Source organism: Cucurbita pepo, chromosome LG08, assembly GCF_002806865.2.
Source record: "Cucurbita pepo subsp. pepo cultivar mu-cu-16 chromosome LG08, ASM280686v2, whole genome shotgun sequence".
NCBI classification, from domain to species: Eukaryota; Viridiplantae; Streptophyta; class Magnoliopsida; order Cucurbitales; family Cucurbitaceae; genus Cucurbita; species Cucurbita pepo.
This window is the reverse complement of record NC_036645.1, coordinates 532126-543694: the sequence shown is the minus strand read 5'-3', so window position 1 is coordinate 543694 and position 11569 is coordinate 532126. Positions and strand designations below refer to the sequence as shown.

The 11569-nt window shown below is 37.0% G+C and overlaps 3 protein-coding genes and 1 long non-coding RNA gene across 4 annotated transcripts; 2 read left to right on the top strand and 2 right to left on the bottom strand.

Moving 5' to 3' along the window:
• Positions 1–274: 274 nt before the first annotated feature.
• On the bottom strand, positions 275–1390 carry LOC111800972 (calmodulin-like protein 3). The gene has a single exon (XM_023684911.1). It carries the CDS (start codon positions 984–986, stop codon positions 534–536), a length of 453 nt encoding a protein of 150 aa, XP_023540679.1. The 5' UTR covers positions 987–1390; the 3' UTR covers positions 275–533.
• A 1335-nt stretch (positions 1391–2725) lies between these two features.
• LOC111800691 lies at positions 2726–3003 on the top strand. The gene is made up of 2 exons (XR_002816007.1): positions 2726–2764; positions 2870–3003. It is a non-coding gene; the product is annotated as an uncharacterized LOC111800691 (long non-coding RNA).
• A 2001-nt stretch (positions 3004–5004) lies between these two features.
• LOC111800426 lies at positions 5005–11286 on the bottom strand. Its single transcript, XM_023684112.1, has 12 exons — positions 11027–11286; positions 10725–10801; positions 10489–10564; positions 10291–10363; positions 10153–10204; positions 9449–9510; positions 9306–9369; positions 9149–9206; positions 8986–9072; positions 8813–8906; positions 8630–8734; positions 5005–5349 (listed from the first exon to the last, which is right to left on the bottom strand). Exons 1-11 carry the CDS (start codon positions 11098–11100, stop codon positions 8642–8644), a joined length of 810 nt encoding a protein of 269 aa, XP_023539880.1. The 5' UTR covers positions 11101–11286; the 3' UTR covers positions 5005–5349; positions 8630–8641.
• On the top strand, positions 5348–8585 carry LOC111800425 (serine/threonine-protein kinase-like protein ACR4). Its single transcript, XM_023684111.1, has one exon. The coding sequence runs from the start codon at positions 5735–5737 to the stop codon at positions 8414–8416; it is 2682 nt and encodes an 893-aa protein (XP_023539879.1). The 5' UTR covers positions 5348–5734; the 3' UTR covers positions 8417–8585.
• Positions 11287–11569: the final 283 nt, after the last annotated feature.

The following is an 11569-nucleotide window of genomic DNA, read 5'->3' as shown; positions in this document are numbered from 1 at the left end:
TTTAAATTAGGCTAAGAAAACAGAAGTTAATAATAATAATAATAATAATAAAATAAAGAATAACACAAAAAAACATTCTTACTAAGTTGAAAAAAGAAATTAATAAAAAAAAAGAAAAAAAAACATAATAACATTCTGTTGGTGCCCCGACCCGACCCGACAATCCACACCATGGGTTTCTTCTCCCCTTCCCCGCCCCCACAACAAATTTCAAAATTACATGGATTAAAAAAGAAAAAAGAAAATATATATTCATATATATAACCTGAATACGTGTCAGAAGACAATTGGCTACAGTAAAGCCAATGTCTAATGGACACGTGTGATCACAAACAATCCATGCAACCTGTGATGATCAAATCCTTGTTCTTCGTTATTTTTCATCATGATCATCATCTTCAAGGTTTAATATACAGAACTCTAATGGAAAAACAGCCTCTCTCTCTCTCTCTCTCTCTCTCTCTCTCTTTCTCTCTCATTGGTTTTTATTTGTTTTAGTTTTAAGTTTTGATGTGATTAAGTGAGAAAGATGATCAACCTAATGCACTAAATCCACCTCCCTTCATCATTTGCTTGAACTCCTTGTAATTGACCATTCCATCTCCATCGACATCCACCTTCATGATCATCTTCTTGCAATCCTCAACAGTTCTCCCTTGCTTAAGCCCCAAGGAAGCTAGAACTGACCTCAATTCCTCGACGGTGATGAATCCATCGCCGTTCTGGTCAAAGACGTTGAAAGCTTCTCTCATGTCCTCCTCCTCGTCTTTCTCGTTCATAATCGACTGGTACAGCTCTCCGAACTCGTCAATGTCCACGTATCCATCGTTATTAACGTCAATTTTCTCGATCATTTGTGTCAGATCTTTGTCCGGGATGAAAATCCCCAAATTCTCTAACGAGTCGTTTAGTTCCTTCTTCGTGATTTGCCCGTCGCCATTGCGATCGAACATCTGGAATACTCTTCGTAGTTCCGTCGGATCCATGGATTAAAACAGAGATAAACGATTGGATTGTGGAGATCTCAACTGGCGACGGGAAGATAATAAGAGATTAACAGAGGAAAGAAAAAGAACGAAAAATTTATGCTAAAGAGACGGACGGATGGATGATGAAGATGAGGAGGATGATTGTGGAATTTGATTGTTGGTTTCAGGGAAGAGAAACAGAGAGGAGGAATTAATGTGGAAATGGAGAACGTAAGAAGGGAAAAATCCAGGGAGAAAATGGCTGGAAAAATGGTAGGAAAGAAACTGTATGCGGTGGAGCCTGTTTGGTTGCCGAGAAAATTCAGCAGAGAAATTAGGGTTTGTAACGAACAGAAGGAAGAAGATGAACCAACGGCTTCAATGCCAAGCGAGTTCTTCACGATTTATTTTACTATTTTTTTCCGAATTTATTAACGATCTTATTGAATTTTAGGTATTTATTGTTTTTCGTTGGAGTGTTAATGCCTTTATATATTAGAAATAATGTTTTAAAAAATGACGAAAAAAGAGTTTTGTTCAAAATAGAAATAAATAGAAACCGGTTTTAAAGTTCTTTTTAAGCCACTCCTTAATCGACTCTTCGCAGTGTAAGAGTTTGAATCCATCGTTTACTCTCTGCTTGCTTCCTCCCGCAATCTCCAACCAGGTACGCTAAATCTTCTTCTTCGTCTCTCAATTTCTACGATTTCTTTTTCCTTTTCTTCTCTGTTTCAATTAGTAATCTCTCTGGTTTGCCGCTGGAAATTCGTAGATCAAGAATTTTGAGTATATCATTTTCATTTTGAAGAAATTTTACTTAGTGCGTGTTTCGACTGAGAAGACAACCTGTTCATTAGATTTCAAATTTTGTTGTTTCTCCACTTTCTCGGTAGCCAAACAGATTTGTGATTATGAATGATGATATTGTGGAGTTTTGAGTTTCTGAAGTTGAATGTATAATGAGTTTAGTTTGGCTTTCTGGAATTTGTTTTGTTCTTCAAGCCTCGCTGACTAGAAGAGTGTAAGATTTTTCTTTTTGAGTTTGTTAATTGGCTGAAGGTACCAACTAGCCCTAACTCACCAAGTTCACATCTGAGGTCTTTAATTTGTGTTGGATTCGTTGAGCTTCTCTGCAAATTCGTATTCATGTGTCGTGCAATGAGATTAGAAATGAAACTTCTTCCAAATTGCCTAAGATTTGGATCTTTTGGCAATGGTGGATGTGAGTAGGAGTTCTGTAACCTGCAGTTGTTTAGCATTCTTCCTGTGAGCTTACTTAGAACTCCGAACTTGAGCTGTTTTCTGTTTCCCAAGAACCAAAAGATAAACATTCATTTTAAAAAATATATCTATTCACTCTCCTCTTCACCCATGAAACTCCCTCAACCATGTCTTAGGTGCGTATACTCTTACGTCAACGGCTCAAGCTCACTATTAGCACATATTGTCTGTTTTGGGTCATTCATTTCAGGTTTTCCCTCAAGATTTAAAACGTGTTTGCTAGGGAGAGGTTTCTACACCCTTATAAACAATGTTCCGTTTCCCTCTCCAATCAATGTGGGATCTCACCATCCACCGCTCTCAGGGGCCCGACATCCTCACTAATACATCCCTGGTGACTGGCTCTGATACCATTTGTAACAGTCTACGTTTGATCCCACATTGTTTGGAGGGGGAACAAAACATTCCTTATAAGGGTGTGGAAACCTCTCCCTAGCCGACGCATTTTAAAAACCGTAAGACTGACGACGATACGTAACGGACTAAAGCGGACAATATTTACTAGCGGTGAATACGTGAGACTGACGACGCATTTTTTTTTCTTCACTCCATTAAATACGGATCAAGCTTTTTGATCCATAAACGACATAGTGTGTCACTAATGATTCTAACTTGTGCAGGTTGGCAGGTAAAGTACAAGCTTGCATCGAGGCTTCTTCTCTAGTTGAATGGTAAGAACTCCCATCATTTTAAGGATGAGATTAAGTGAATGTGATGCTGATAATAGTTTCATATCTGAAAGAATTTCTGATTACTATATGATATTCACTTCAAAAAATGAATTGGGCCTGAGCCTGTTTTTGAAGAAATTGACTTTAAATGATTTGCTTCACTAATAATACCAATGTGAATTTTCTATGCAAAACAATTAACGAGGCTTAGTGATGCAATTTCAAATACTGAAAAGGACAAAAATTCCCTTAATTTGGTACTTTTTTTCTTTTAAAAAATATTTTAATTAAAAAACCAAATATATATTTTAAATTAATTTGTCTGATATTTTTATTATAAAATAAGCTATAGTTTTATGATATTTTTTTTATAAAATTATTTTTGTGGGGCTCATGTTCTTTCAACTTTCATTTCCCTAATTTTGGGGATTTAATCTATATATATATTAAATGATCCATTTATTATTTTCTTTTTACAATTTTATATTATATAATAAACACTTTTATCATTATTCTAATAGATTATTTAGCATAATTTAAATTCTTTGATTAAATAATTAAATAAATATAAATTCATTCTATTTAGTATGAGCTGTATAATGGTAAATTTTGGTAATTGGTTTTGTTATAATGATTTTACTATTTTTATAGCAAAGTTATGTCTGTACTTATTTATTAATTGAAATGAAACAAAAAAAAAAAAAAAAAAAAAAAATTAATTAATTAAATGCCTAAATAATTAGATAAAAATATATAATAAATTCAAATTTCACATTATTTGTTGGGTGCCAGCTTGGTCCAAGCTATTAATGGACAGCTTCAAAGTTTCTGGTTAAACAAAATTATTATTTTCTTTCTTCTAAAAACGACTCAATAATATAATCACAAGAAAAATGTATTAATGCAATTATTTTTTTTATTTCGTTAAATTATAAATTTATTTTTGTTCAATAGGGCAATAGTGTAGTTAATTAATGATGCATTGATAGATTAATGAAAATTAATTAATATTACTATTTTATTAAAATTAATGTATAATTAATAGATAAACTGAGTTTAGCTTAGCGGTAATTACATACCTTTATTTAAAAATGGAAATTACAAATATCAATAAGGATTGGTCTCCACAAATTGGGACATTTTAGGTCATTTTTCAACCTTCATCACATGTACATAATGTTTTATTATACTTAATATGGGAATGATATATTCGAAGGAATACTCATAAATTAAGTAATAATTTTTATTTTTATTTTTATTTCAACCATCAAATTTGGATTTTATTTATCATATTTTGTGGGGCTCCACGCTCATTGATTTATTTATTTACTCTTTAGTGCAAGACATTTATGTTATTATATTCAATTTAAAATGGAATAATTTAATTAGTGTCCTTTTTGGAATGTGTTTCATCGATGAGAATGATACCTTCTTAATTACTTGTAATTTTGAATGTTCTTTTTTAATGATTTGTCAACTCAAATTAGTGACGCTCTAATAAATACAATCTAGATTGATTGTGTACGCTGCTCCAATGCTGTAACGTCTCACATTCAAGATTTGAACCATTTAGATTCACATTTAAGATTCGACATTCTCTTATGATATAACCACGTTATTTACTTTTTGAGAAATACTTTTAAGTGTGAAGATCCCTTTCTTAGAAAAATTTATAAAAGGTCACTTAACTTATAATTGCTCAAAGCCCAAAAGTGCTAATTTTAGTATACATAGTAACCATCATTTTTTTAAAACTTTGTTTAACCCTAATTTTTAAAAGAATTGATAGAAAAAAAAGTGTATTTTTTTTGGAAACTCAATCCTACAAATTTCAAAGTTAAATATGTTACATAGAATAACCTCTAAAATAACTTAGGTTGGTCGATGAAGATAATTTTAATTCTCACAAACAATTGAGAAGAAAATATACGAAGGCTCGACTTAAAAATCTTATCCACACAAAGATTTGAAACAACGTTCGACTTCGAGAGAAGCTTACCTTTTTAGAACAAAGTGTTTTTATTTTTATTATTTTTTAAATATTTAATAAAATAATAATAGCAATAATAGAAGTAGAAAAGACCAATTAAAAGACCATAATTTATTTATTTTTGGTCCAAATAGAAACAGACTAGAAGTAGAGGCGAGAGGTTTAAATCTATATATTTTCTCGAAGTTTTAAGAGTTTTAAAAAAATATTTGAAAATTTGAGAAAAAATAGAATAATCACAGAACTTGAAACCATGGAATAGGAAGAACTGCAGAGAAAGTATAAACAAAAGCAGAAGCAAAAATGGTGGAAAATGCTTCGAAAAAGGACACTAATTAAATTCAATAGAGAGAAAACAGAGCAGCACCTTGTTTGGAACAAAAGCTCGTCCCCCCAGTTCTTCAAGAAACTTGAATCGACGGCCAACAACACAACGCCCCTGTAATTAGTAAACGAGGCCAAAGATTGAGTGAAATTGTTCAAGCAAAAACAGAACAGACAACAATGAAAAGGGCTTTGGGGATTGGATTTGGTGGTGTGTAGTGCAGTAATCCGTGCACGAAAGATAAAAAAAAAAAAAAAAAGGCATTAACTTCCTCCCATTTAATGCCTTCACCTACGCTTTTCCCAATGTCAGAAGCTGTAATTTCGGCCTTTAAGTCTCTTTTCTTTGAACCCTTTTCCCTTCTTCTCTTCTTTCTCTGTTCTTCCTTTTCCTTTCATCAATTCTCGTGGATGTCTCTCGGAAGGAGAGGATCTTGCAGCATTCTGAATTTCTTGGGTTTTGAAAGAGAATGAAGTGAGTTTTTCTGGGTTTTTTTTAGATGTTCTTGAAGAAGATGAGTGGTTGGAGAGGTGGATTGTTTGTGGAATTGGTTGTTTTTGCAGATATGTGTCTGATGGTGTCTGGTTTAGGCTCTATGGCTTCTGTGGCTGTTTCTTATGGCGAGAAAGGGCCTGTTTTCTGTGGTTTAATGGCAGATGGGTCTCATCTTGTGAGCTGTTTTGGTTCAAATTCAGCCATAACTTACGGAACTCCTTCTCATTTCCCCTTCATTGGTCTCACTGCTGGTGATGGTTTTGTTTGTGGGCTTCTTTTGGATTCCAATCAGCCTTACTGTTGGGGAAGCAGTGGCTATGTTCAAATGGGTGTTCCTCAGCCCATGATCAAAGCCGCTCAATACCAGGAAATCAGTGCTGGTGATTACCATCTCTGTGGCCTCCGAACACCGCTAACTGGAAGGCATAGGAACAACACGTCTTTTGTTGATTGTTGGGGTTACAACATGACAAGAACCTTTGTGTTTGATGGCCCGATTGAATCGATCTCGGCAGGGTCTGAGTTCAACTGTGGGCTGTTTTCTCTTAATAGAACTGTTTTGTGTTGGGGCGATGAGACGAGCAGCCGGGTCATCAGTTTGATACCTAAAGATATGAGGTTTCTAAAGATTGCTTCTGGTGGATATCATGTTTGTGGGATTCTAGAGGGCGCTAAGGCGAGGGCGTTCTGTTGGGGAAGGAGCTTAGACATTGAAGGAAGTGCAGACTTGGTTCCAGTTGATCCATTAGACTCTGTTGTTGGGGGCAAGTTTCATGCTTGTGGGATCAAGAGCATGGACCGTGGTGTGATTTGTTGGGGCTTTACAGTCAAACCAAGCACTCCAGCGCCGGATGGGATTAAGGTTTATGACATAGCAGCTGGAGATTACTTCACTTGTGGAATTCTAGCTGAGAAATCTCTCCTGCCTGTTTGCTGGGGTCTTGGATTTCCTAGTTCTATGCCCTTAGCTGTGTCGCCAGGAGTCTGTAAAGCAACTCCTTGTGCTCCTGGTTTCTATGAACTAAGCCAAGACAGTGCTCGGTGCAAGTCGCCGAGTTTTCGTGTGTGTATGCCCTGCAGTACTACATGCCCTCCTGAGATGTACCAAAAATTTGAATGCTCCTTAAAATCTGATAGACAATGTGAATATAACTGTTCAAGTTGTTTTTCTTCGGAGTGTTCATCAAACTGTTCATCCATTAGTTCAAATGGCTTGATGGGGAAGAAAAATGAGAAGTTGTGGTCAATGCAGCTTCCAGCTCTGGTAGCAGAGGTTGCTTTTGCTCTGTTTTTGGTAGCTATTGTGTCGTTAACTGCGATCTTATACGTTCGGTATAAGTTACGGAGCTTCCATTGTTCCGAAAGGGAGTTAAAGTCTAAGAAGAACCAAGGGACTGCCTCTTCCTTCCAGAAGGAAAGCTACAAAATACGTCCTGACTTGGATGAGCTAAAGATAATGAGGGCTCGGATGTTCACTTACGAAGAACTCGTGGGAGCGACGTGCGGGTTTAAGGAAGATTCAATGGTGGGAAAGGGAAGTTTCTCCTGTGTTTTCCGAGGTGTTTTAAACAACGGGACGGTTGTAGCAGTGAAACGAGCTATAATGTCTCACAACAAGCAGAAGAATTCAAAAGAGTTTCACACTGAACTTGACTTACTGTCAAGATTAAACCATGCTCATTTGCTTAATCTACTTGGTTATTGTGAAGAAGGTGGAGAGAGGCTTCTAGTTTATGAGTTCATGGCTCATGGTTCCTTATATCAGCACCTTCATGGCAAGAACAAGGCCTTGAAAGAGCAACTAGATTGGATAAGAAGGGTCACCATTGCAGTCCAAGCAGCAAGGGGAATTGAATACTTGCACGGCTATGCTTGTCCTCCCGTCATCCATCGGGACATCAAATCGTCAAACATTCTTATTGACGAGGAGCATAACGCTCGAGTAGCCGATTTTGGCTTGTCGTTGTTGGGGCCAGCGGATGGTAGCTCTCCATTAGCAGAGCTACCAGCCGGAACTCTTGGCTATCTTGATCCTGAATACTACAGACTTCACTACCTTACAACCAAGTCTGATGTCTATAGCTTTGGTGTTTTGCTGCTCGAAATTCTCAGCGGTAGAAGAGCCATTGATATGCAATATGAAGAAGGGAACATAGTAGAATGGGCAGTGCCATTGATCAAATCTGGAGATATCTCTGCAGTTTTAGATCCGATACTAAAACCGCCATCCGATATCGAGGCCTTGAAGAGGATAGCAAACGTAGCTTGTACATGTGTGAGAATGAGGGCGAAGGAGAGGCCATCAATGGACAAAGTCACGACGGCATTGGAACGTGCTCTTGCCCAGTTAATGGGAAGTCCATATAATGAACAACCTATCTTACCAACGGAGGTGGTTTTAGGAAGCAGTAGACTGCATAAAAAGTCATCTCAAAGATCATTGAACCATTCCGTCTCCGAAACGGATATAGCAGAATCTGAGGATCAAAGGTTCGAGTTCAGAGCTCCGTCGTGGATTACATTCCCGAGCGTGACATCGTCCCAGCGGAGGAAATCCTCAGCTTCAGAAGCAGATGTTGATGGAAAGAATTTAGAAGGAAGAAATGGGGATGGATTGAAGAGTTTAGAGGAAGAGATTGAGCCTGCTTCCCCTCAGGAAAAGCTGTTCTTGGAGCACAATTTCTAAAGTGAGAACTCATTGAAAAACAAAGCAAAACCCAGAAGGGAAAATTCAAAAGCTTTGATTTTTATTCCAAATTCTATCTCTCAGTGACATGAAGGAAAAAGAATGAGATTCAACATGAAATTCTAAGCTGTTTCTTTTTTATTAATGGAAAATAAACTAATAAAGTTAAGTGTTGAAGCCATGAAAATGATGGCATTCCCAGCAAATACATACCTAGAAAAGTTGCTACGCACAAGGGCAAAGTCTCATGGTATGTGGGTGTGAGCCATCACAAGTAAGTATTGACTGTGCGCTACTATATAAGCATGCTCCTGGATTCTGAAGTTCATAAGATAAACAAAATGTGCTATAAAACTCGTATGTAATGTGCTATACATAAAGAACAGGACACCGTACCAGTTCTTCAGGAGCATTATAAGCAACTTCAGCAGGGTGATCAGGCCCAACACTTTCTATGCAACCTCCTTTGCAGCTCATGTATTTTTGTATTCTATCATACCCAAATTAGAAAAAACATGTTTTAATGGCTCCATAAGAAACGAAGGAAAAGAAAACAGCAGATTACTCACATGTCACAATGATTTAGGACCAAAATCTTGTTTGAGACGCATGATTGTCCATTTGACTTGCAAACTGAATCACATGATTCTCCTTGTCTATCGTAGATTCAGTTCAGAAGAGTGAGATAGAGATCAAACAGCGTATATAATAAACAATCCTAGCTACCCTGACCTTCCAACAATGACATTGATGCCATTCAGTCTGAATTCTAGTTGTGTGCTGCTCACTCCTACGAAGTCCAAACTTTGGAAATGAATCATAAACATCACAGAATGCTTAAAGAAACTATAATGACTACATGGTTTGAATTCAGAAATCAGTAGCTAACCTGAAGAATATGATGGCAGGGAAAAGCAATGATGGTAATCACTGTGATAAGCATTTTCATGCACCTGAGAATTTGAAATTCAATCAAATATTTCAACTCTCTAAAGAAAGATAAAATGCAATAACACAATGCAGGACACTTACAACACTCTCAGAATTATGACGACACCTCCCAGCACAGAAATCAAAGACACTGGCATATGTCCCTGCATCATTTACCATAGTTTCATATATTTAATCTCAGACTAAATTATGATCTCAAATCCACTCCAAGGGGGAATGATTCCTTAAATGAAAAGTAAGCTTCACATGAATATTAATCGTAAGATACTCTTCCAAAACATTAACGGTGAGATCCCACATTAGTGGGGTGGAGAATGAAGCATTTTTTATAAGGGTGTGAAAACTTCTCCCTAACAAACGTGTTTTAAAAACCTTGAAGGGAAGCCCGAAAGGGAAAATCCAAAGAGGATAATATGTGCTAGCGGTGAGCTTGGGCCGTTACAAATGGTATTAGAGCCAGACACCAGGCGATGTACCAGAGAGGAGGCTGACCCTCGAAGGGGATTAGACACGAGGCAGTGTGCCAGCAAAGACGTTGGGTCTCAAATGGAGGTGGATTGGGGGTCCCACATCGATTGGAGAAGGAAATGAGTGCCAACGAGGACGTTGGGTCTTGAAAGGAGGTGGATTGTGAGATCTCACATCGGTTGGGGAGGAGAACAAAACATTCTTTATAAGTGTGTGGAAACTTCTCCCTAACAAACGTATTTTAAAACTTTACAGAAAAAGTCCAAAGAAGAAAAAGTCGAAAGAAGCGTTGAGGTTGATAGAGCATTAGTCATCACCTGCCGTGGCTGGCTTGGAAATTTTGATTTTTAGTATTTGTTCTCCTTTTGTCTGCAACCATCATCATCCAGAAATGCACTAGTTTTTAGATTCCATAGCAAAAATGAAGCATAAGAAGAATTAGAAGCCCATCATACCTTTGAAGGATTCAGGCAGCATGAAACACAATATTCATACGAATTGCAACATTGTGAAACAAGATTGCACCCACTGCAACGTGTAAAAAGAAAAAACAAACAATAAGGTAGCTTGACAGAGCTCTTACACTCCTCATGGGCCATTGGAGGGAGATTTATTTGGAGAGAAAAAAAAAAAAAAAAAAAAAAAAAACTCACTGACAAGGAAATTTGTCCCCTTTGCCAAGGCAGCAATGAGATAGTGGATCAATAGATAAAGCATCACATACACGACCTGCAATGGAAGCTATATCCATCAGGTTCTGTGAGTTACTAGCAATCTCTAACAAAAGCATGTCTTCAATCACAGGATATTGTTCAGGGATATTCAAGGTAACTGTAAAAAAAGAATGAAGAACTGAAGTAGCACTGCGAGATAATGAAAGAAATGTTACCATTATCATCGGTCAGTAAATATCTTCCCTGAATAGTGCTCCTACATGTGTTCTTTACTGCTAAGCCTATATGATTCCTTCAATAAAAAAAACAAGAAAAAGTGAAAAAAAATGGCACAGGAGCGTTGAGAAAACTAACGAAACTGAACAGAAATACTTTTCAGCAGGATTCAAATATTCAAGAATCTGAACAGCAACTTTCGTCGGTTTTTCTTAATTGTAATGGATGCAGAACAGTATGAAACGCCAAAATCTCAGAATGGAAATGGAAGGAATTAAAAACGGATAGTGGAAATCTTCACCTGATCGCTGAAATTCTTGAAGGAAAGAAGAGGAAAAATTGGAAAAATACGATCGATAAACTGAAACGATGCATTGATGTTCTGTTATCTGATCAATAATTAGAACTCAGAAATTAGAATCTTTTGAGAAGCCGGCATTTGATCGGATTCAGCACCTTCCCGCGTGTCGGATCTCTCCCCTCCGTTTTGATCGGATTTAAAATGTCTATTTAAGTATGGTTTAAGAAAAGAAGCATTTGAATCCTGTTTAGTTGAGATTGCTGACGTGGCGGGTTGGTTGGGTGATTGGGCATTGACGTGGCCGGTCTAACATTTGGACCGATGAAACGAGGAAGAGGATGAAGAAGTAATCGCCAAATTCGCTTCCAAAAAATAGATGGGGACTAAATTCTTAAACCCACGAGATCTTAAAAGTAAGAGTGTTCATATGACTCGAGAGAACCTGACCATTTCAGACTACAAGAAATAGTTTGAAACAAAAAGAGTGCTCATATGACTCGAGAACTAGACTACAAGAAATGATACCTGGCGATTTGAAACTAC